We start from the raw sequence: 26,445 nt of genomic DNA, 5'->3' as shown, positions 1-26,445 counted from the left end.
TCTGTCTTTTTTGAGAATCCAACTCAGGGATTTGCAGTTAATTCATTTTTAGTTTTACTAAAAGTTTTACTTTCAGTTCTGGCAGGAGTCAGCTGTAAAGCACTTTGACCTGCACGTATCTCTGGTGTATGTAAAGGCAATTCAAAAGGGGGAATAGTTTTAATGAAACAATGAAGGAGTTGTAGTGTGAAGCTTTCACCTTTCAGGACAAACCAGTGTGACTGACATTTAGAAAACAGATGTTACTTTGCTCGTCAGTGGCTCTATGTGTTTTAATTTATTCAAATTCATTGTGTGTTGCATATTTTATATCATACGGCCGAAAAAATATTGTCAGTGAAACACAAACATTGCAACCATTTAGCAAAGCATCTGTCTTTACATGAATTGCATTTGATGTCAGAAAACCCCTTTGTACTGTAAATCATCAGTTGAGACTTGCTTGAGACAATCAGTAATCAGAGTGAACATTTAGCTCAACACCCAACACGTCAACCAAGAGATATGTTTGCCTGTAGGAGTGGTCACTGTATCAGATTAAGATATTAAAGAGCCATACATTCTTACCATGGCTCTGCTGAAAGTCATGGGTGACTTCACGTTGGTCTCGCTCCAATAATATCTCTCAAAACACACAAGACTGACACAGAGACTGATTTCATTGTTTAACAGCAAATGTTTGCACACATGTAATCACACTTTTTTATGAATGGAGAATCAACCATTCATCAACGCACAGCGCTGAAAGTGTGCTCTGTTCTTTTTTTCCTTCCACTTCATTCATTCACGTTCACACACTCAAATAAAGTTGGAATGTGGTGCACCATAATAAATGGTGAGATTTTTTGGGACAAAGCCTATACAGTTCCTGTGCAGAATCTAGCTGACGTCGCACCACCACAGGTGTGATTCATTTGCTTTAGCGCTCCTGACCCCGAGGAGGTTTATAGTTTCACTGTAATGAAATACAGGAAACAGAGTTATGCACAGAAGAATGCTCTCTGTGCTTGGCTGGGTCAAAGTCACTCCTGTCAAACCCGGCTACAGACGCCAAAAAAACATCTAACATGCTTTTTATATTGGTCATCCACTATGAAAACATCACTAAAGATAAATTGAGAAATCATCAAAACCGACGTACATCTTTTGTCCTTGAACGCCTCAAGTCTGTCAGGTCAAGACAAGACAATTATTGGGCTGATATAGTGTGGTACAACACGATTCTGCGTGCAGGTACAAAAATCACATAATCTTCCAGTTCAATTTTTTTTTCCAAACTCAAAGTTGCAGAGCATGAATTCAATGCTGTTCGGTGACACACATTGAATGACACATAGGCAGTCACTTTCTATTGCCTCAAAGTCAAACCATCTTCAACTCTCTCACACTCAATATTAATAATAAAAATCAAAAGCCAAACATTTGAGAGGTGTCTTTGGCTTTCTAAGATCCAAGTGTGACAATACAAGTCCAAGGTCTCAATCAATGACAGAGAGCAGAGACCACATATGAGTTGCACATTTATTTTGGTTTGACTGCATTGGTGCATCTCAATTCCCCTCAATTGAACCCTTTACCCAAAATGCAACATATTGCAGTGTGAGCGACTGCGATGACTGGAAAAAAAGACAAACACCGACACCTTTTCACAGAGAAGAAAGAACTTTTAATTAAATATAGTGAGAGTCAAAAAGTTATTTTTACACTTCAAAGTTTAAAACAATTAAAAAAGATAAGATTATCATCTTTACAGTAGATTCCTCTGTACTCTTCCCCCTCCACACTGATACTGCTGATTATGTGTGCATGAATGATGACCACCACTGTTAGCCTTAACGCAGACAAGCCGTGATAAATGCTTTTTGTTTTTCTGCCGTTGGACGAGTGCTTTGGGATCATACTTCTTTAAAACCATACCCTCTGTTTACTCCTTACTTCCTGTACAGGTATTTATATACAGTATGCACTATATAGAAAAAAGAACATCCCTCAGCTTTTTAAACATCACATTTTTCTTTCGGAGGAAAAACGATGACACACTCAGAAACACACGCACGCACACACGCACATGCACGCACACAGGCACTCTCACATGTAGACACAAACAGATCAGTGGTCTCCAGACCCATTTTTTTTAGATAAAATAAATAGGTGGCTCATTTAAAAAAAATTTAAATAAAGGAAAAGTGAGGGGAAGGAGAAAAAAAGAGGCCAAACATACAGACTATTAAAAGCAAAATCAAAACAAGTTGGAAGGGGGGAGACAAATGAGAGAGAAAGTGTGAGAGAGAGAAAGAGCGAGAGAGAGAGAAAGAGAGAGAGGGCAGAAAAAAGTGGCCGCAGGAGAAATAGGAGACTTTTATCTCTCTCAGCCTTCATCACTCCATCTTTAAAATCCATCACATGGAAGACAAAACGCAGATAATCATAACGACGTAATCATGGACTATACCCCTAGATAATGCAATAAAACTATGCAAACATTAACAATAATGATACGAACAACATCGTGACAAAATGACAGAATGTCTGTCTGCTTACTTCACTTGCAAGTGATAAAAAAACATGGCTTAATTTAGTTTGATTGAAACTAGCAGTGGAAGTATGGCTTTTGATAAACAGACACTACAGTATGATACAAAAACAACCAAGACGTCATAATAACATTCAAAGCGAACTTAGGAACATCTCAACTTCCAATTTCTGCTTTAATGACAAACCCTCAGTTGCTGAGGCTGTACTCACTTCAGGCTTATTCTCTTTTAGTTTAAAAAAAATGTAAGGATGTTTATCCATTTCTTCTCTTTTTTATAGAGCATTAATGACAACCAATTGACAGAGAAGTATTTTTGTGAGCACTGCCAGCTGAAATGAATTGAACTCAAAGTATGGCCTTCTTACACAGTTTGTGACATGAAGAGACACAAAGCAGAACTGTGGCTTAAGACTGTTAGAGGCATTAATGTCTCAAATAAAAAGCTTTGGCAAAATGAACATTATACTCATCAGTGAATTAAGACTGTTGAAGCACACACAGTGGGGCTGAGGGAGCAGTGACTATCACAACAAACCATCAGCGTCTCTTATTATTATTTTGCACACTGGGCCTTTAAGACTGGATCATTGTCCTGTGCTGCTGTTTTGGAAATTCTTATTTGTATCTATATCACTTAAAACTAGTGCAAACATTTCTCTTTCTGTGATGTCACAGAAAGAGAAATGTAGGGTTAGACAGTGAGACCATAAAACACTCTTTCTGCCTTTTCTCAGGCTAGGATGATCCGATTAAATTTTTTTTTGCACATTTATACTTCATAGGATCTCCGAGTTCAATACACCTTCATATTCCAACCGGTGAAGTAGGCCTTTAAGTACAGTTGCACTGTAAAAAAGAAGAAATAAACTAATTTGAAGGTAAATGTCTTAGTTGGGGATGTTTTGAAAAAGTGAGATTTAAGACTCAGTTGAAGATTGAATGACTTGACGATCTATGCGGCACAGCATTTAAGACACACACCATTTGATCATTTTCTCACACACATTTTCAATCAGTAAGCGGGTAGGCAAAAAAGAAAATAAGAAATAACACAATCTGATTGGCCGGCTGATCACAGTAAATATATTAACAGCACAGCAAACCAAAATAAAAAAAAAAGAAATAAGGATGTGTGTATCAAGACAGAAATTTCTCACACAGCAAAATCAATATGGCAGCACTCTTTGAACCCTCACAATAGAGGTTGCTGTGGCCTGACTTTAAAACAGGACATGTGGCGACAGGGTAGATGGACAGACTCGGAGACAGGCAGAGTTAAGGGGTCAAATCCTCAACAGTGGCACCCAGTGATCACACACTCCTGTTTGGAGTAAGGTCTCCACTTATTCATGGCCTTTTACAATTACATCTTCAAATGTCGAACTGGCACAGCTTAATTTCTGAGTTTGGTAAATGACCAAATGTGCTCTCTCTTTGCAGCTTTGTCGTTGAGAGAATGAATGGGATTTCTTAAAAAAAAAGAAAAAAATCATCATCTTTCGTGGGCAGACCACGTCAGTATCTTTCAGCCGATGGATTAAATGCAGTGGAAGACAAGTGTTTGTGCAGAAATAGTGACGAAGGTGTGGATTTGGCAAAGAGAAGTGAGAGTGTGTGAGTGTGTGTTTGTATGGTTTGGCTTGTCTATGTCTGCTGGATTTGACCCTGTGTGAATCCTGCAGTCTCTCCTTCATCACCACCATCTTCATCATCGATGACATCATAGTCAGGTACTCTTCACATTATATTCCTTCATTAATGGCCACACTTCATAAATAGAAAATCCCTCTTGTGAGATACAGTTAGAAGATGATTATCACGTTAACTGTTGCACAAAAAAAGAAAAAAAGAAATAGAAACAGTCACTCGAGGGGAAAAAGTGGATCCTCTCCAAAATAAATACACTTCCTTTGTCCGTGGTGAGTCATAATGTAGGCGTGGCCGTTCTCCTATAAAAGCATCAAGGTGTACAAAGTCTAAACAACTTATTTCCTCTGCAAACAGTCTTTGTTTTTGTTGGTTTTCCGTCTGTTGTTTTTTCTTGTCTGCAGTTGTTTTTGTTTTCGTGTTAGAAAGGGCCTGAGTTGGGTTTTGTTCCTTCAGATCGGGACAGCTGCTTCCATCCCCGACCGGAGTCTGAATCGCACCGAAATCCTCCACCAGGATCGGCGTGAGTGTGCTTGATTCATCTGGCACACACACACACACACAAACACACACACACACACACACACACACACACACACACACACACACACACACACACACACACACACACACACACACACACACACACACACACACACACACACACACACACACACACACACACACACACACACACAAACAGTCATACACTCACACCTTTACATGGGTGGGACGATCATTCCCAGGATTGCTGTTTGGTGGAAACAAAAAGAGACAGAGGGAGAGAAGAAGAGAACTTTTAAAAACATAGCCAAATATTTCCATGGTCATAAAAACATTCCCTTATAAATACATCAATATGTTTTCCCATCTGTGCAGCTGTGTACAGCGACATTTAAGACATCAATAGAGGAATAAATCAGTAAATTCGAACAGGGACACAACATCTAAGTTGGCTCTTAGTATTACTGCTCTCACACAAACACACACACACAAACATACACACACACACACACACACACACACACACACACACACACACACACACACACACACACACACACACACACACACACACACACACACACACACACACACACACACACACACACACACACACACACACACACATTTAATTCAGCGCTGGAACAATTGGTGTATTTGACTGTATGTTTGTGTGTATGTGCGTGACAGATTGCATCATGGCGTGTGTTGTATTTAAACCCAAGGGATGGGTGTCAACATGTGAGAGGCAGAGCCCAACCCCAAGTGACGCACACACACATACACAAGCAAACAGACTGGAAACATTATAATATAAGGATTTAATATCACATAATTATTGAAAACCTTCAAGAAAAAGTAATCATATTTACGACCTACTTTTCCTCTCTATCACACACACGCACACACACACGCAGAGGCACACACACACACGCACACACACACACACACACACACACACACACACACACACACACACACACACACACACACACACACACACACACACACACACACACACACATGACAGGAACGTTATACTGCCTGTATAAACTGTCAAGAGAGTTGAACAGCTTGTCATTGCTGATCGCTTCGTAGTAAAGGGAATGCCAGTGTGTGATCACCGAGTGTGTGTGTGTCAGAAGCAAGTGTTTGTGTTTGTTTGTATGTGTTGAATAGCTATAACTGGGGTGTGTTTATTTCAGCTGTGCTTTGAAAGTTAAGCTTGAACTACCCACACACACACACACACACACACACACACACACACACACACACACACACACACACACACACACACACACACACACACACACACACACACACACACACACACACACACACACACACACACACACAAAAGTCAGAGTGATGTTGTTTAGAAATAAAATATGTGCGCCAAATGACTTTAAATATCCAACTTCCTGTCTTTTTTCACCCATCCAATAGGGAGACAGTGGGGAGTTACCAGGCAACGGAATGAATGGCTATAGACCTGTGTAGTGGGATGAGATGTGGAAGGAAGAGGAGGATGGAGAGGTGATGAGAAAGAGAGAATGACGACATTATGTGAAAGACAGGTGAGTGTAAGGTCGTACTGAAAAGTCAAAGAGTTAAAAGATGTGAAACCTGAAAGATGATGATTACATCATTGAAATGATGCAGGTTACAGAAAGTTTCAAATGCAATGCGTCAACAAAGAGACAGCTGAGGAACATACTTCAGGAGAAGGCCAGCCCTTGTAGAGAATTGACTGTTGAGTACTTGCTAGAGTCCACAAATGTTTGATCTGGTAGAGAGAAGCAGAGACACAGGCAGAAGAGAGAGAGAGAGAGAGAGAGAGAGAGAGAGAGAGAGAGAGAGAGAGAGAGAGGTGAAATAACAGAGAAATTACAAAGGAAGGGTGACAGATCAGAGGGGTCAAAGGAGGAAGGGTTAAAGGTCAAGAGAAAAGACAGGAGAGAGGAGAGAGGAGAGAGAATGAAAAAAAAGTTAATCCAAAAGGCGTAGCAGTAAAACCAATGTTACCACAATCAACACTGGCTTTATTTAAGATATAACAGACAACATTCATTTGGATTTTGTGTATGTATGACGACTTAGCGACGTTTGAAATTTGATGTCAATCTATTTAATAGCTGTTTCACAAAAAAAAAAAAAAACACGTGAACTTGGTTGTGTCGCTACAGGAAGAGTCATTGGATCATTAAAGTCATTAGGATTCCCTTTCTAGGGACCATCAATACCTAAACAAAATATCAAGATCAATACGTTTACAGCTATATTGAGATATACTTCAGTTTGGTCCGACGTAAAACAAATCTACACTGTTAAAGGAACGAGCGAGGGACTTGAATCCTGACAGGGACTCTAGTGACAGAATAGTTTTGCAGAGATGGAACCAGAGAAGCTTCCTGTGGTAGTGTAGGCTTTAAGTATAGGCTCTGACTGACTGGCTACTGTCATGGTAAATTACCTTGTAGACCGTTGCCGTTGGCGCTGGTACAGGAGGGCGGAGGGGAGGAGGAGGGCCGGACCACCGGAGCGAAAGCAGACTTCTGCTTGACTGCAGCAGACACCATGTTGGCCGGAGAGAAGGAGAAGATGCCAGAGGAGGACGAGCAGTTAGAGGGCAGAGAGGTGGAGGAACCCATAGTGGGACTGGATGGGACAACTGGAAAGATGAGAAGATTAAGGAGAGAAAAGAGAGAACAAGAGAGGAAATGGTTACTTGATTTACTTTCAACATTAAATTCTCTCCATCCCATGATAAAACGTTAAACACGTTTTTTTTAATGTTATGTTAAAGGTGCTCCGAGGAACTTTCAGTTTTTGTTAATTCTTGCACCCCCTTTCGGACAAAAGCGGTATTGTTTTGACTACGCCAGCTGTTGTTCCTGGGTGAGCTTACCCATGACAAAGGCATTAAGAAAAACTATGTAAAAATAGTATTTTTTGCACTGCTGTTACATGTCATTTATGTACATCAGAGGAAAAATGAAACTGTTTCAGAAATATTAAAAAAGTCCCTCGTAGCATCTTTAAGGACATTTGACATTAGCTTTTGGTATGGGACAAAAAGTGGTGCTCTAAAAATATACAAAATAGCGAAAAGCATAGAGACTGAACTGTCCACATCTTTTTGTGTTGTTTAGTCTGAGGCTGTTTTCAAGGGTTGGACCATGGCCCTTTAGTCCTGTTGAAGGGATATCTCAATGTTACCACACACAGAGATATGACAGTTTACTTCTCTGTAACAACAGTTTGGGAAGGCTGTTTAGGGTACTAACATGAACAAAAAAACAGATTACTAAATGTTGTTCAAAGTCTTTGATGGAGAGTGGAGGCTCTGATGCCCACTGTTTAAGGATGACATTTTAAAATGTAAAATTCACACATGGGTGTAAGGTTCATGCGTCCACACACGTATGGCTGTGCTGTGTATTTTATAAATGTGGCTTGAAATGTACTTCATGAGAGGTGAGGCATCAAGGTTCCACCTGGTGCACTCTTGCTGTAGTCAAGCGTTCATTTTCCGCAAGAAGTATTTCGTCAAAAAGAAGAAAAAAAAAATCTCACATTTCTCTGAATCCTGCCTCCCCTCATTCCCTCTCTTGCTTACTGATAAATGGAAAAGGGATGCAATTAAGCAAGAGAGAGGAAAGAGGTGTGGCTGTCAGATGAAGGGGCCGCCAGGGAAGGAAGGGAGGAGATGGAGTGGGAGGATGGAGCACAAATGGAGCTGTGAGTTGGTGATTGTTTTTGAAGAGACACAGAGACAGACAGTCCCATGGGGGAATCTCCCTACGGCACATCTGAGACTTTCACTTTTCTGTCCACAAATGTGTGAAAGGATAGTATATGTGGGATGTTATTTCATATACAGTGTTGAGCGCCGCTGATTAAACTTGGTAGCTATACGTGAGAGCATTCTGAAAAAGCCCAATGGCACTTTAGCTCATTTGAAAGCAGTCATGTGCTTTCTGACAGTTGAGGCAGATTTTTTCCTTTTCAGCAAAACAGCGAAAAACTCAATAAGAAGTCACTTCAGCACAGTTTGGTTCAAGTTGCTGAAAGCAAAGCATCTAATGGATCGTCAAACGGCGTATCATGTCATTGAATGGAATGTGTATATCTGTGTCCGTGGGGTAAATGCTCACATGTACACTCACTAGCATAAGGCGAGTTGGCTGCGGAGCCGTTGAGGAAAGTGGGCGAGCCCCCCAGGTTTGTCATGCCAGTGTTGTTGTTGTAGCCGTTCATGGTGCTGGAGACTGAGGTGTAGCCGCTCTGCTGCGGCGTGGAGACGGGCACGTAACCATGAGGCGACACACTACTGCTGCTGCGCACAAAGCCTGCAGGAAGCAAGGGTGGTGGAGAGGGAGGGTTGGTCAAAGTGATGTCAACTGTAAACCCTAAAAATAAATGTTGCAGGTTTTTTTTAAGCAGTCTAAGGTTTCGAAATGTATAGGAAACATTTCCTGTTTACTGTCAAATTAGGAAAATGTTTACACATTTTTACAATAAATAACATGACTTTATCACTGTTTATATTGTTATGTTACATCGTTCCATGTTCATAATGATTTCTGAAGATTTAGTAACAGAATAAAGCAGTGTATATTGCTTTTGAAGAGACGTATTAAGGAATTAACACACACATTTTCGGAAGCAAAAAAATATAAAAAGGGAAAATGGTTAGATAAAAGGTATCTCAAAATTTGAATATGATCAGCCTGTGTTATATATAAATTGAAGTCTTGAAGCAAAGAAACAATGTTTAAAGATGTCAAATTGTTTTCAAAGAGCAAAGAAGTACTGTCTGTGTGTTTTTAAGTCAGAAGGGATGACGTACAGTATATCTGATGACACACTCATTGCCATTAGAATGTTACTACACTGGAGGATGATAAACACTCTGAAGTCTTTACCCTGATTGGCCTGTGTGGGTTCGGACACGTTGACGGACAGCTGCCCGGTGAAAGAGTTGACTCCCATCATGCCGCTGTGTGTCTGGCTGTGTCCTCGCGGAACGCTGTAGAGAGCTTCTGCAATGTCCGCCGCACGCTTCAGTATGATCTCCTATACAGGGAGAGAGGAAAACCCAACAGAATAATAATGAATCAAGATGACAAACTAAAGAGAACACTGTAATTGCTTTCATTGCGGATGCATTGTGTGTATCATACCTGGTTGTTATGGGGCAAACCATAGAGGGCTTCTACCAGGTCAGCCGCTCTCTTCAGAATGACCTCCTGAGAGACCGAGAGAGAGAACAAGAAGCATGAAGTAATGTAATATGTAATGTAGCCTTTTTTTCTTCTTGCCGATCAGAAGTCTGAAAAAAATACAAAGCAATATACATTTATATTTGTGGTTTTAGATGCATATGAAGACCTAAAGGCAGAAACACAACTGCCTGTAAAGTTGATTTTAAAAACTAACGTTTGAACCCCTCCCCCCCCCCATCAACCAACATCCATTTCACCATCTCTACTCATGATAAACAAATTGCTCTTCACTCCTTTTTAAAAGGCAGATTATCGTCTGTCAAGTCAAGTGCTTTTATGCATTTTCTTTTCTTGTCCGTCTCTAAAATGACAACTTAAAGTGACAGGTATTTAAAATATACTCCACTATAAAGGCTCCTCTGTTCTTTAAAAAAAAAATCTGCATACAGTGGTCCGATGTGAGCAGTTCCAGAGTTACTGTACAGTTTTTTGCTCACCACACCGATTCTTATTAAAAAACTAATTCTCCAAGGGGTTTCTTATAGTGGACATCTTTGTGACTAAAAGGACCCGGTTTGGCAGGGTTAGTTCATTCATAATTTTTCTTCCACATTTTAATTTCTTGTGCTAGGAGGTTAGGGTTAAGTAGATGTTTCACTGTAACTTCTCCCTCCTCTTCTCCTGCTTCCATTTTCACCTGTTTCCCCGCCCCTACCCTTCTCTGCTCTTTGCCTGCATTTTCTCATTTCCCCCCACCCACTTAACCCCTCGACAATTCCCCTCTTTTCCTCTGTCTCTTTATCGTTTCTCCTCTCCTCCTCCTCACCCGCCCACCCTCTCTCTGTGTCTCCCTCTCTCTCTCTCGCTCTCTCTCAGCTCCCACCCCTGAGGTCTAAGGTGTCTTGTTAAACAGTTAATGTGTTGTCCTTTCCACAGTGTGAGGCCGCCCGGCGACAAAGAGACAATTACTCTGTGCATTCCCCCAGTGTTAACCTGCATGCGCTGTGTGTGATTAACACACACTCATGCTTGTGGTACGGCATACATGTGCGCTCTCCTCTAAGTTTGTGCTAGGGTGGTGAACATATTGCCTCTCCATCAGTGTTTGTGCATGTGTGTGTGTGTGTGTGTGTGTGCGTGTGACGATATGAGAGGTCACAGAACCATTCAGCAGTTTTAGTGTGCCTGTCCATGGTGCTAAATTCAATCTTTTACACATTATTATGGCCGGGCTGGCTTTCTGTTAACCTCTCATTATTAGACTGGTGGGGCTGAGCGGCTCACACATGCGCGTGCGTGCGTGCGCGCACACACACACACACACACACACACACACACACACACACTCACACACACACACACACACACACACACACACACACACACACACACACACACACACACACACACACTTACTCATAGAAACCCGATCCCGAATGTTTGAGCTGTTCCAGTAAGGCAGTAGCTGATAAACGGGAAGGAAAGATGATCCTCTGGTAACATCATCATTATCAGGTTTGCAGGCTCCTGCTACTAAATCACTCAGAGCCTCTGACTGCCTGGATCAATGCACTTTGAATACTTTGCCTGTTTACGTCTTTTCCTATTTAGACCCACAGCTATACTCACATCGCCTAATTAATCTCTCCCATGTTGCTTCTGTGATGAATAAGAAAGCATTATTCGTCAGACTATCTCCTGTCGGACCCATGTGAATGATCCTTCCATCTGCATTGTTGTGTTGATATGAATGGGAATGAAAGGGTTGCTTTTGATCTAGTGGGAATCATTCATGGTTCGAAACAGACTAAAAAGTAACTTTTGTTAATACTATAGCACATAGCAACATAATAAACAAAATACATCTTATTGCAGCAACAACATTTAAGTAATTTTCATGTTTTTGTATTATTTTGTTTTTTAATGCCAGGGTAATACATTTTTTTTGTATTTGTTGCCTATATTCGATGACTTTCATGTCATAGTTCGTAGTTCCCAAATAAACATTAAGCTATTGTCTTTAAAAAGCTTGTATACAGTATCAAGCGTACATGTTTAAATACTTTTTAACCACAAATTTTCCAGGGACATTTTTTACCAAATAACCTTAGCTAAAGATGCTCATACCTTTTCCTAGGGTTGTGACCGTCTGCATATCATGCTCAGTAAGTACAGGGACTGTGTTGGAATTTAAGATGTTGTCAAATATGGTCCAGGTTTAGCTCAGATGTCTGAGTGTTTTTTGACATGCAAATCACCAAATCACTGCACACTGGATTGTGTAGCGCATGATTGATCTTCTCCTTGATGTTTTATGTCCATCGTCTACATCTTTAATCTAGATAGAATAATCAATTATGACCATTGAGTGACAGAAGCCAAACCTGAAATATGTGTCTTCTTTCTAATCACATAATGCTGCCACTTTCTTTGATTCCTATAATTGCAGCAATAAATCAAAGTCTACATTGTCTTTATCTGACACATACTCATCTGTCATTCAACTGTCATGTCTTGACAGTTTTAAAAATCCATTTCAGGATTCAGGCCCTTGATTGAGACTTTTTTAACCTTTAATACAATATACTGTATAGTTGTCTGTTTCAGGTAAATATGCACAAAGACTGACAGAAGCAGGGGATGGGCGAAAAAAAAAAGTTGGAGAGAGAATGGAAGGGAGGTGTCTTGCTGCTTTTACTGGCTGAGTTATGACCAACCCTAATGTGATAACCATACCGTTACACACACACACAGACACACATACACACACACACACACACACACACACACACACACACACACACACACACACACACACACACACACACACACACACACACGGTGCATGCATTAGGACCTGGAAACGCTGAGCCGAGTATCTGTGGAGTCAGATGTGTGTGTGTGTGAGTCTGTGTGTGTGACGTGCGTGTGCCAGGCCAGTGCAGACATGACACACACAGGACTTATTCCTCCCTAATTCTGATACATTAGCCGCTTGATCTGCTTCTAATGTCCCATTAGGGATGCCGTACACGCAGGGTCACACCTAGCACAGAGATGATGTCATACTTTACATGTAGGCAAAGAGGGGTGTGGGGCGCACACACACTCACAATCAAACATAAGAAGTGGGGAGCAACCACTAAGAGCCTCTAAGGAACGTCTTTTTCTACTGATACAATGTATTATAGTGTTTTTTTTTATCGTACATTTAAGTGCACATGAGTAACACAGAAATCTATATTGATAAGAAGAGAGAGAAAGATTAATAATTTCATGTCTGTGTCAATGCATCACCAGGATTACTCATATCGATGATGATAAAGACATGACCTCAGTAAAAATGTATGACATCATCAAAAATGAGTCACACAGACATGCCAGCTGAGTGAGTCACCAAAGGAAGTCAACGGTCAACTGGGGTGACACAAACTGATCAACCTAGTAACCTTTACTGGGAGAATGGTTCTTTTTTTCAAATAAGTACATTTGGGATATGGTTACATACACGGTCACGTTACATAAACGCGCAGAATGTCAAATGAGAATTCAAATTTTAACACTCTGTTTGTAACAATTGTAACAATCTGGGCTCAAGGCTGCTGCAAGTAAAGTTGTCATATAAGAGTTAAGGCTGTGCAACAGCATCAGCTTTATTTACTACATCTCAGAAAATATTCCAGAACCTGCTGCAGTGCCGAGTGGGAATGCATGCCAGTTGACTGATTCCTTTGTTTATCCAAAGAGGCATTTCTGCCCCTTACTCTCTTAGTTACTGGCCCATTGCCTACACAGGTGAATAGCAGCAATTATGGTACACAAAAAGTGTTCCCCTATAGTTTTAAACAGGACGAAGGCAGGACAGTCTATGTGTTTCACTGTGCATATGGCGGTCAATGTGTACTGTAACTGTAAGTGCACATAGGCATGGATTCAGAAGTGATCAGGTCGACAAACTGGCAGCTGAACACTGGTGTGTGCATGTGTGTGTGTGTATGTGTGTCCAGCAAAATCCCCTCAATGTTCACTGAACAATTATAGAATGGGCTGCTCTCCACTGGTAATCCTCTCATACACTCCACTGCCCCGTCTGTCTGTCTGACTGTCTGCCTTCTTCATAGCGCTCGTAACTTACTCTTATAACTTCAATGAAAAGGCTGATCGATACTCGCAATGAGCAGGCAAGTGTGTGTGTGTGGCGCCAACCCTCACCCACCCACCCATATCACACACACACACACACACACACACACACACACACACACACACACACACACACACACACACACATACACACAGTGACTGCTGGTGGGCAGTAGTGATAAAGATACAGAGTTCAATAGACCACACTGCTACACCATGATGAATTATCCGGGAGTGCTCACACTACACACATAAAGCGCAAACAAAACAACACACATATAAAAGAGATACAAACACGTGAGAGGAACACACAGTTCTCAACATAGAGCATCAACACTACGACACAGTTCACAGCAAAGGGAAGGTAAAACGCAGGGTTCAGGAAAAGGTCTCAATTGAAAAGGTGTTTGTCATCAGGATGAATGCTTTTCGTAAAGTAGCGCAGTGGTACTGTTAAGCCCAGTTCAGACCAAAGATTCGCCTTGCAACTGCTTGCAACTCGCAACTCCTTGCGACGAGACGGTTGAGACGTTCTAAAACTGGACCTTGCGATTTGACATGTTGAATCTTCTGCGGCGCCTTGCAACGGCTTGTAACGCGCTGCAACGAACAGTTCACACCGCTGCGATTTCTCCCCCGCGACGTTCTAAAACCGTCTCGTCGCAAGCAGTTGCAAGGCGAATCTTTGGTCTGAACTGGGCTCAGAGAAACACAAGGAGCATTGGAAGAGAGAGAGAGGTAATGGGGGAGAGAAGACTTCAGCCCAATCGCTGTGACAAGAAGGAATTACATTTAGGTTTATCCTGGACTCGTTGAACTACTTTTATTTTATTTTGAACAAAACATGACATTTCAGAGCTTGTGCTCCCTGAGAATACGGCCTTGATTTGGCCATGAGGGCAAAAGCTTGACAACTCTTCATCTCTCTGTCTTCTGTTGGTTGGGTCTGATGTTATCGCTTTACTTCAATGTTGCCAATAATACACTTGACTAGTTTATCCATGGGAATTAAGTAAAAATGTATTTCCATATTAAACAGACCTAGAAAGGGCAGGGCCAATATAGTTTTTTAAATAGCATTAAAGTGCTTTATGGTCTGACTGGGGTCAGAAGTGATATCAATATTTGGTTCTTAGGGTATTTATGGACCCATTTAGTCCAATTGATATGTTAATTTGTTTTATTTCTCCTGCCAAGCACAGCCTCAAAAGAAGATATTCCACCTCCCCCCATCCCCCCCCACACACACATTTGCAAACTATTGTTGTAAGAGCAAATGTTAACTGTTATGCAGATGACTATTTAATTAAATCACGTAAATGACATAATTAAAATATATTGGATCTTTTGGCTTAATGGATGTACAGTATATGGACTGGCAACAGAGAAACCCGGCAAAGAAAAAGTGGAAGCATTACACATTCTTTGCTTTGATGTGCACATGTGTGTGTTTGTGAGTCAGTCCTTTTCCTGCTCTGACTCAGCCTTTTACCGGAAGGTGGAACAAACATCACTTATGGTATCACACACTTTGGGCTTGCTAACATCATTTCCTGCACTGATTGTTCTCAGCACTTATTGCATTTATTGTAAGTAGCTCTACATATAACAGGCCTGTTCATGGGTATAGGAAAAAGCTTTTTTTTACAAGAGTTAAATCTCCTCTGATGTGTGGACTTTATCCACCCAGATCCAATTTGACATGATTTCCTTATGTTTACAAGCCAAAATCCAATGAATTAATCATGAAAATAATTCCCATATCAGCTGTTCAACTGTATCAACTGAAAATAGCCTTACTGTGGTTGCATCTGGCTTTGTGCGTAAACCTCGAGCTGCGGTATCAGTCAACATGGACACAATTCCTGGGATACTGGGCTAAGTATGACAGCACTATGTACACCAATGAACATAAATCATCATAACTTTATACTCAGTGTCAACCATCTGTTACAGCAGCTAAACATAGTTTGACCACTGACTGTAAATGTTCAGACATTCTTTTATACTTCATCTTCCTCATTGTATCCAAACCCACAAACAATCTACTTTTGAAACCACAGTCGCCACCAGTCATTTGATTCTCATTATCTCCTGTTTCCCAACTTGACTGTAGGTTTCATCACCAGCATTCTGACAACAATGAGTCCCAGTATTGTCTGATGCTGTAGAACATTACAGTACAATAAACTGTAAACAAGGGGAAAGCGGTAAATACTCCTACATGACCTGACCATGAGGTGTGAAGTCTCTCTCTGTGAGATGTCCTGAACACATTCCCACAGTGACACAGCGTGCGATTGCTAACACATGTGCGGGGAGCCAGTGTGTCGGCACGGTCGTGATAGCATCGCGTCATGGCCACATCATTGCATCGTGACCAGCGCCCATTCTTTGATGATGTCACGGCAAAGACAGCCAATCCTGGATCGGCTCCAGTGTGGATAAGGCAGCCAATCGACAGCAGCTGTTTCAAAGAAGGTCATGACCCCGCCCACACATATAGGCAAGTTCGAGAGTTGAGTCAGGGTCAACTGGATAAGCTCACGCATGCACGCATGCACGCACACACCCACCCACTCCCCCCCCCCCCCCCACACACACACACGCACGCACACACACACCCACCCACCCACCCACCCTCCCCAACCCCCCACCCCCACACACACACACACATGCACTTTGAAAGACAGACAGATCAAGATGGTTTTGGTCTCAAAGGCGAAGCTTATTGTTTGCTGTTAATTGTTTGCATCTGCTGATCCTTTAAACACTGTGCTTGATCTCCAGCTGATAAACAAATGATCAGATATGAATCTTTGATCTGGAGAAGATTCAAACACTCTAACGCTAACAAAGGCTAAACAGCTCACACACACACACACACACACACACACACACACACACACACACACACACACACACACACACACACACACACACACACACACACACACACACACACACACACACACACACACACACACACACACACACACACACACACACACACAGAGTTCACTTAGAGGTAAAAGCACAAACCACAGGAGATTTAAAAAAAGCACGCATTCAGCTCACAAACACCAAAATAACACGCACAAAACGTAAACACAAAATGCTTTTCTTCTAATTGTTTTGAATGAATGAACCGCGTGTGCTCGTGCTTTGATGGCAGAGCAACTCAAACTAACTCTGAGAAGTAGAAGGTTTGATCAATGCAGGAGCTATAGTATCTGTCATTTTGTTGCTGTAAGAAAATAGAAAGAGACTTGCTTATTTTCAGGTTCATTGTCCAGTTAAGGCGTCAGACAAATGAGTAAAAGGTGAATGTAAAGTGGGTTTTATTTCTTTTTGGGTTTACCTTTGGCAGCCTCTCTGGGTCCCCGGGGTGCCGAGGGATGACCTTCTGAAGCCTCTGGAAACCGTAGTCGATGGTTGGCTCATTCAATGCTGCAGGAGACAGAGAGTGAAAGAGAAAGAGGAGGACTGAGTCAAAAAGAATTATCATTTCACCTTTTTTGTCATAACTGGTAGGCCATTAGCTCAAAGTTAGAAATGGATTGCTCATGGTTTATTCTCATTTCTCATGGTATTGCTCCAACTGAAACCTGCAAGAACTGGATTGTTTGGCCACTTGGCGGCAGCAGAAACGAGCTCTTTCACTCTCCTTTTTATCTCTGTTTTGTTCCCCACCGATATGTGAAAGGCATAACGGGTTTGCTAAGTGCTTTATTTGTTTGCTTTTTTTTTTACCTCCTAATTTCAAATAAAAAATCATCCATGTTTGGGAAGGCCGCAGATGAGAGGGGTTAGAGTGAATAAAATAAAAGGGTTAAATTGATGACATAGAAATATTAGACCATTCCAAATGTTTCCTGTATGAAAGATGGTGTGTCTTATTTGCCAATCCCTTGTCTTTGCTTCAGAGAAGGACATGTGGTGTTATGTGTACAATACGATTTTCCATCTGCCTTTTCCTTTTCCATCATTTCTGGAAACCTCTGATTTATTTTTTGCACCCTTCAACTCTTTTATGGTGCAAAGCAATCCTGCGGATTTTCAGCCAAATCCCAGACGTATCATGTATTGTGAAAGTGGTGACTGAATGAACCGTGATATGAAAAAAAAAAAAAAAAAAAAAGATTTCCAATAGTATTACAGATTTAACCTAATATATCTATTAATATGTTTATTTGATGCAAAATAACACTAAGGCTCATGATCGAGCAGGGTGTGATACCACATTATTAACTAGACAAGCTAAGATGCTTGCTAGCTTAGCGCTTCCAGGTTTTTGCCTGAGTCAACTATCAGAAAGACACAGAAAGTTAACCTCTGTTCAAATCACTGGGGGGATCGGTGGATCTGAGTGCAGAGGAGAGGGGATGACATCTCATTTGTGACATTTTGTTCCCTAGCCTCACGCTGGTATCAAGTATGTTTTTTTTTTCTCGTAAGAGTAGGTTTGAACCAGCTAACCATTACTGAGAGTGGACAGAAGCATGGAGGTTAGAGAAAGGTCAGTAGTTCAAAATCTGTCTGGAGAATGTGACTAAAAAAAGAACACGTTTCACTGGATTTCCTCCAGAAAAAACTGAATATGCGGATTAACGTTTAAAAAAATTCATTTTGCATTAATACAAAACAAAGTCAGTTCACCCAAATTACAAAAAGGAATCACCTACCGCTCATGGTATCTACAGTAGCCGTGCATATAATTTTGGTTTAATCTGTTCAGGTTTTGAGATACCTGTCTGTGGTGGTGTGTTGCCACAATACATAACATACAATACATAATAATTGTAAAGAGGTGGACTAAATTATGCTGCCTAAAGCACTAGAAAAATACATTTGAAATACCTAAACAGCACTACGTACAGTAGCTACCAAAATAATGCTCAGTTTTTAAGTAAAACTCTGTGGGTTATTCTGAGTGACTGGGACATTGTCACTGGAAAGACAAACTCCTTTTGAGTAGTTGTTTTTTTAATGTACATTTTTCAATGTTTTGGGTGCCACAAGATGAATTACTGTAACTGAATAAACATAAACTTCTTTCTTCCATCATTGCATGGAAATCAGACATTTTCAAATCACAGATGATAAAACCTAACACGTGCGTCTATTAGGTAAAACTAGGGAATTGAGTTTAGTGTGGTGCAGCTGCTCTGCAGGTGTGCTCGCCTTCCGGTGACTATTATATTTCTCATTGTCGTGGGTTGGTATCTCAAAGGAAAACAACAGTAATACTGTAATACTTGGTACCGAGACTTATCTTGAAAAAATTCAGATTTAGGTACAGAGAAAATAGTTTGGGTGGGCCTAATTCTTTAAACTATTTTAAAGTCAGACATTGTTGTTCAACTGTTGGAATGAGTGGCAGGAGTCCTGTGATGGAGTGCAGATTGTAAAAGGCAACATGCATGAGTGAAGATGGGAACACCTGGGGGAGTAACATGTCAAAATCGTCTGTATGATAATAACACTGCAGCTATAATGTAAAGGGGGCTAAAAGAACGCTTATTGTTCAATTCAATGTTGCAATTATGTTCTTCTGCAATCTCTATCCAATCAATAGGTCAATCAAATCGGGCTGTGAAAGCTTTGTCAGTCATGATGGTTGTTTGAATGTTGTGTGTGTCTGCGTGTGTGTTCCTGTGCTTAGTTATCTGTACTGAACATGTGTTGCAGCAACTTTCCCAGAGCAGGTTCAACACCACAATGTCCCTGTGTGTGTGTGTGTGTGTGTGTGTGTGTTTATGTGATGTCCAAGTGTGCAGCTGGAGTAATATTTGGTACTTTCCACATCCAGCACAGATAAATTACTTGCAGCTGAATGTCTTGTGTGTGTGTATGCGTGTGTTTGGTGTGTGTGTGTGTGTGTGTGTGTGTGTGTGTGTGTGTGTGTGTGTGCGTGTGAGTGCGCACGCTTGTGTTTTATATGTATGTCTGTTTTATTATCACATCACACCCAAGTTTCTGGTTTCTGTTATGTCCTAAACCACTCAATTTGTTAGCAACATAACTTCATAAATTGTGAGCTGTAAAAATACCAGATGTTGAACCGTCATGAACAATACTTCCAGCGCTCCAAGGAAACTTCAATTTTTAGAATTATGATTTTCTGATTTATATATGATAATTACATCAACATGAGTGGCCTGGGGAGAGGTATAGGCCAAGGAAAAAAATGAAGCAGGGGATATGGCCAGAAGGAAAATAGATTAAAACTCAGGTGAATTGAGGGGAAGGAGGAGAGGAGAGAGCATGGGTTTAACCTTCCAAAAAAAATAGAAAGGAAAAAAAAAAAAACTGAACTCACGAATGGATGAGCAAAACCAAAGTGCAAAAACAGCTGCCTAACAGTCGGTGGGATATCAACTGTCAGAATTAACTGCCAGTGTCAGATCCACACACGGTACATCTCTTGAGACATTTAACAAAGCCGGCACTGATGTTACACAAAAACACACACACACAAAAACACACACACACACACACACACACACACCCACACACACAAACTCCAACCGACTCTTTATTAATAGAACAATATGTTCCTTAAATCATTGGATGGTGAGTGTTTGTTTGTCGGGGCTAATGTGCTGTATGTTCTTTTGTGTGTGCGTGCGAGTGTGTGTGTGTGTGTGTGTCTGCTTGTAGCCAAAAGGTCAGGTTTCCCCAACGATTTCTTCAGCGGTTTCTCTCTGCACGGAAACAGAAATAGCAGCAAAAGTCGTCCAATTGATTTCACTTGAGCTTTAAAAAGCAGCCGTAGTGCCTTCGCCATTTCAAAACACTGGTCAAAACACTGGTCACGTACAGAAACCAAATACACTAATCTCCACAGTTGTGTTTCCCACTGATGATGTTAAAAGGACTTTTGAAAGAAACTTCTTACAAGCGTGAATGTCTTCATGGCCAGTACGTTCAGTTACTTTCAACATACATATGATTGGTATGTGAGTATTGTCTATATCATAGGCTTGAAAATATGTGAACATGTCCTTTAATGTCAGCTGTCCATGGTACTGACCACTTACTAAACCCAAATTTAACCAGGATATCACAATGGAGATCTCTTTTTCAAAAGTGTCCTTGCCAAGAAAACTGAACAAGTAAGCTTGAAGTTGGGACATATATTATACTATACTGTATATATAGAGTGCATGTATATTCACCTTATGTGTGTGTAAATATGAAAAATAACTTTTTTTATTTTTCATTTTCTCTGCTTTCCCTCTAAGCCTAAAATGTCCCTGGAACCTGATGACACTGGACAATGTGTAACTGGAGCCCTTGTCCCCTCCTTATTCTCTCCTTCCCCCCTCTGTCTTAACTACACCTTCTGCCACTTTCATCTGTCCATCCCTCCATCACAACCTCCTCCCCCCTCCCATCATAGGGCCAGAGCTACCCACCGATCAATACTCATAGAAGTTTCATGAGGACAGACCCTCCACTCCTGTTTCACAATAATAAAAAATGTGAACAGAGGAGGGAGACAGGAGAGAAAGAAGAGGGGGAAGTGGCAGATAAGAAAAGGCATGTTAAAAAAACGAAATAAATTGTGTAGGATTTGTTGCATGCATTTATTAAACAATGGTGTTTCTTCTAGTTATTTTTCTGCAGTGCAAAGAAGAGAGTAAAAGATGGGTAAGGGAGTGCGAAACAAGGGAAAGGGGGCGTAGAACGGAGAAGATGAAGAGGAGGAGGAGGAGGAGAGGTGGTGCGGTGGAATCGATTCTCTGGCCTGAGAGCAGTTCAATACTACTGAATTATTGCTTCATTCTTCCCCCTTATGAGATGAGATCTCTTTCTCTCTCTCGCTCCTCTTCCCTCTATGTCTTTCTCCGGGATGGTACATGTGTGTATCTGCATGTGGTATGTGTGATCCACTTATGAGCTGATCGATACTTTATAATCTGGTTTTAAAAGTCTGCCTCTTTTTGTCTCTCATTTTTTACACGCCCCCCCCATCTCTTTTATTCTCTCCTCTATGTCGGCAAAAAAATGTAATGTTTATTTGCCTGTTAAAGAGAAAAAAAAGTCTACAATAGTGGAGCTTTTTTCAGCTTTCGTTAAAAGTTTCTTGAGCAAAGGATTTTCTTATGCAACTGTATTGACAATAAATCAGCTCTATATATGAGTGTGTGTGTGTGTGTGTGTGTGTGTGTGTGTGTGTGTGTGTGTGTGTGTGTATGTGTTTGGGTGTGTGAGTGTGTGTAAGAGAGAAAGCATGTATCGATTGTTACTTCGTACCATTGTGTGTTTATTGGAGTGTGTGATGTCGAGAATGTTAATTTTTCCCACCAGGCCGATGAAGCAGCCATATGACACTGTGTGTGTGTGTGTGTGTGTGTGTGTGTGTGTGTGTGTGTAGCAGACCATCTGTTTACCAGACTATTACCATCTTTCCCTCATATCTTTCTGATTTACAATTACTTTCAACTCCTACCCCTGTTTGAAAGTGTGTGTGGTGGAGTTGTGTAAGACATGACCCTGCGCAAAATGTTGCTTTGAGCGCCGTTTGCATTGTGTGTGTGTGTCATCTGTGTGAGTGTGTGTTTTGCACTCCTGAGCATGTTTAATTGTTTTGTGCTCACACCCAGAGGCGACCACAGCTAAGGCGCTGGAAAACAGCAGCAGCCAATCAGCATTCACCGCCGTGACCTCTCAACCGCCGACTTCCAGAACAAGTAGTCGACCTTGAGGCGGGGTCAGGCCAACGCAGTAACGGATCGCGTTTCCTAGGTCACATGTTGAAGCTATCAGCCTATCGTGAGGTCACGGGAGGTCAGGTCTGCCCAATAGGAGACGCAGTCCGAAAACCAGACGGACCAATTACCAGGCGGCTAGCCTCAGGGTCAGAACCAAAAGATGTTTTTGACTGAAGAACATTGAAGGAGGCACACAGGGCCAAGTACCTCTGTCTATGCAAAATAAACGACCAACCATGCGACAGTTAGACGACGCAGCTCATCCAACATCCTGTGACGTCTCAGTCTCAAACATCAACAAGACGTTTAAAACAAAAACATAATCCAGCCTCTGTTGTATTTCACTCACAATTGTTATTGCTCTCATTTTGTCATATTTTGTCACTGCACGTTGGACTGTGAAGTCCATTGCCATGGACATATTCAAATGCTCAGTTCCTACAGGTGGAGCTGTTTTCTATGTCAAGTCAGCCAGACTGCTCAACTTTTTCTTCCTTTCTTTTGTCTTCTGTTCTGTTGTGGCATTTATTGAATTTTCTTTTATTATTCTGTACATGTGACTGAAAATATAACAGCTTGAATGAACCTGACACCATCATTAAAACTGATACTTAATCAATTGTAAGATGTTTCACCTTCATTGATCAGGTCTACAACCCTCATCTTTATCTTAGGGGTTAATTTGGTCATTAAATGTCTCGTAACCCAAAATTATTTAACACAGCGGCTATTTATCTTTTCTGTCTCTCTCTCTCTGTGGATTACGTCATCATGGTGGTGTGATGGAGCCATGTTGTGCGGATCAATACCAGACATCACATCACCTCCATCCACTTCCACATGTATGAATGGACATAAATGAGCAAATGAACACACATATATTGACACACATGCTTTATTTCTTCTCTGCTTACTTTTCCTCCGCCATTGAATATCGCAGGAAAATGCTCATTCACAGTCAACATTCCAGGTCGGAAATCACACAACCTTTTTCCAACATTGTGAGTGTGTTTGTGTGTTATCGTGTGTGTGTGTGTGTGTGTGTGTGTGTGTGTGTTAACATGTGTGTGTGTGTGTTAGTTAACTGGGTGTTCTGGATGATTTGACTAATAGTTTCAGTATGGACGGCTATAAAGAGCAGACTGTTTAATTGTAGCTGTTTTTTTAACAAGCCTCTGATTATGGCAACATTCTAACGAGTGTGGGTCGTTAATGTTGACTAATCTACAGTCATTAGTTCAACACTGTCTGGCCTGAGAGTGAACTGCAACTTGTAGACTCCACGCATGCACACACACACACACACACACACACACACACACACACACACACACACACACACACACACACACACACACACACACACACACACACACACACACACACACACACACACACACACACACACACACACACACACACACACACTCACACACACACACACACACACTTTTTATATATGCAAACTAAGTAAGTGCATACCTGTGTATATGAATCTTCCTGGTGTGCCTTTGCAGAACTGTTTAGACTTGTAGGACAGAGTCACCTCGACGACCCCAGGGATGTGTCTGGGAGGCGTCTGCACCCGGATGGCATGCGGCGTGATCAACTAGACAAGGAAGGAAATGGGAGGGGACCAAGAGTCATTACACCAAAAAAATGCATTGCGTCCCATTGTGAGATAAAAGAATAAAGCTTTTTTCTGAGTCAGATATTACAAAATCACTACTACAACCACTGGCCCACAAACATTTAAGATGGCTGGATTTGCTGTAATTTAGTTTTTCTATGGTATACGCACTGAAACACATCTGCAGCAAACGCTGGATACAGTTTTTGACTATTTCTGTATGTTATTCTTTGAACATATTTTAAGTTCTCTGGCCAAAGCTCCACTCATACGTTTGTTTGTTGACGATGTATTGCATTTGCCCTGCTAGCTTTAAGCACAACAACAGCTGTGGATACGTCTTATATTACATGTGTTGCCTCACGCTTTGCTTTGTTAACCAAACAGGACCCATGCAGCGTGTTTTCGCCGGTCAATTTGATCGCTACGTTCGATAATTATGTTGTGTTTACGTCTCGTAGTAGCGGTGTTTTTAAATATGGCGGGCATGAGGTTTGAGTTGGTCTGGTTGGTCAGGATAATCCCTCCCCCGGCTGCTGGCGCAGGCAGTTCTCATTTCTAGCCCAGCTCAATCCTGGGGCTGGGATTGAACCGGTTTATACAGCCCGGAGCCGGCTCTCTGGCGGTGTGAAACCAAAAAACTGGCTCTAGCTCCGAACTAGCTCGGAATAGCTCCGATTTTGCGGTGGTGTGAAAGGGGCATAAGTGAGCTATCAATCCTATTCCAGGTTCTAAATCTGACATTTTCTTTTTCACATTTTAGACAAACATTTAAGGGGAGATACCCTTATGTAGAATATATTTAAAATTTTGTACAAATAATGTTATGATTTAGGTTTTATTCTGGGTTTGTTAATATGATACTGGACCTATTTTCAGATTTCACAGCATCCACATTGAAACTATTTTGAGAAGGAATCATTGTAAAGAGCTGTATGTTAGAAACACTCACTTTTTTAGAAAAATATTTTTGATGGACGGTTTTCAAAAAAAGTTTTCACTACTTGGCACAGGTTTTGATCAACATCTGTTGGTAGGAGGGACGGCTGCAGACCAACAGGACTTGGCAAAATATACAATCACTTTCCACCAACAAATTTGAGACCATTTTCTGAGCTTTGGAATCTATAATCAGGTAAAGTGCAAATGAAACATTTGGTTGGCCAAAATCCATTAGAAGCCAGTGTGGGGAACGCCTGAGAGCAGAGTCAGTTTGAACTGAACTGAACTGAGACTCTGTACACATGTTAGTGTGTGTAAGTGTGGCTCTCAACACTGTAAACAAACCCCTCAGCTCTTAACACACACATACACCCCGTCCATGTATGCCAGCACACAAACACACACACACACACACACACACACACACACACACACACACACACACACACACACACACACACACACACACACACACACACACACACACACACTGTGTTGTTGTTGGAAGGGAGCCATGGTTGCTCGGCGCACACGGTGAGTGGAGTCAGAAGACAAATAAACATTCTGTAGAGGAGTTGCACTGGGGGAAAGTATGATAGTGAGCCCTGCATATGTGTGTGTGTGTGTGTGTCTGTGTGTGTACGTGCGTGTGTGTGTGTGTGTCTGTGCGTGCATGCTTTTATAAGCATTAGGGCCGATGGCTATCCAAATGTGCTGATTTGATCGGTATTCCAGAGAGAAAGATACAAGGGGAGAGTGGGTGAGGAAGGTAGGGAGGAGCGGTGGTCGCTTGTTGGTGGGGACTCATTAGGGAGACAAACATCACACACACACACACACACACACACACACACACACACACACACACACACACACACACACACACACACACACACACACACACACACACACACACACACACACACACACACACACACAGTTAAAAGGCCGCCCAACCATGAGGAAAAGTGTGTTTTCGTATCAAATTACTTCCAACGGTCCGAGAGCAGAAGCACAGCGACGAAGGGGTTTAAAACAACATGGAGACAGGATGATGATTGTTGGCCAACTGACCTCGCTCCAAACCAGCAT

General features: G+C 41.5%; 1 protein-coding gene across 3 annotated transcripts in view; it reads right to left on the bottom strand.

The window, feature by feature from the left end:
- Positions 1 to 1,693: 1,693 nt before the first annotated feature.
- Positions 1,694 to 26,445, bottom strand: part of LOC307261087 (transcription factor COE1) — a 79,601-nt gene continuing 54,849 nt past the window's right edge. For 2 of the 3 annotated variants that reach the window (XM_080041529.1, XM_080041530.1), the window contains exons 9-16: positions 26,428 to 26,445; positions 24,264 to 24,390; positions 17,423 to 17,511; positions 9,877 to 9,942; positions 9,619 to 9,769; positions 8,860 to 9,042; positions 7,164 to 7,361; positions 4,894 to 4,934 (exon numbers count right to left, since the gene is read on the bottom strand). The exon at positions 26,428 to 26,445 is cut by the window's right edge. In XM_080041529.1, the coding sequence (XP_079897655.1) occupies positions 4,903 to 4,934; positions 7,164 to 7,361; positions 8,860 to 9,042; positions 9,619 to 9,769; positions 9,877 to 9,942; positions 17,423 to 17,511; positions 24,264 to 24,390; positions 26,428 to 26,445 (864 nt within the window). In that variant the 3' untranslated portion in view covers positions 4,894 to 4,902. Of the gene's footprint in view, positions 4,935 to 6,407; positions 6,477 to 7,163; positions 7,362 to 8,859; positions 9,043 to 9,618; positions 9,770 to 9,876; positions 9,943 to 17,422; positions 17,512 to 24,263; positions 24,391 to 26,427 lie in introns of all 3 variants that reach the window. The other variant, XM_080041528.1, reaches the window with a different exon arrangement.

This window comes from Ammodytes marinus (genome assembly GCF_949987685.1).
Source record: "Ammodytes marinus genome assembly, chromosome: 14".
Classification (NCBI taxonomy): Eukaryota; Metazoa; Chordata; class Actinopteri; order Uranoscopiformes; family Ammodytidae; genus Ammodytes; species Ammodytes marinus.
The sequence above is the reverse complement of the archived record's forward strand: the minus strand, read 5'-3'. Positions and strand labels throughout refer to the sequence as shown.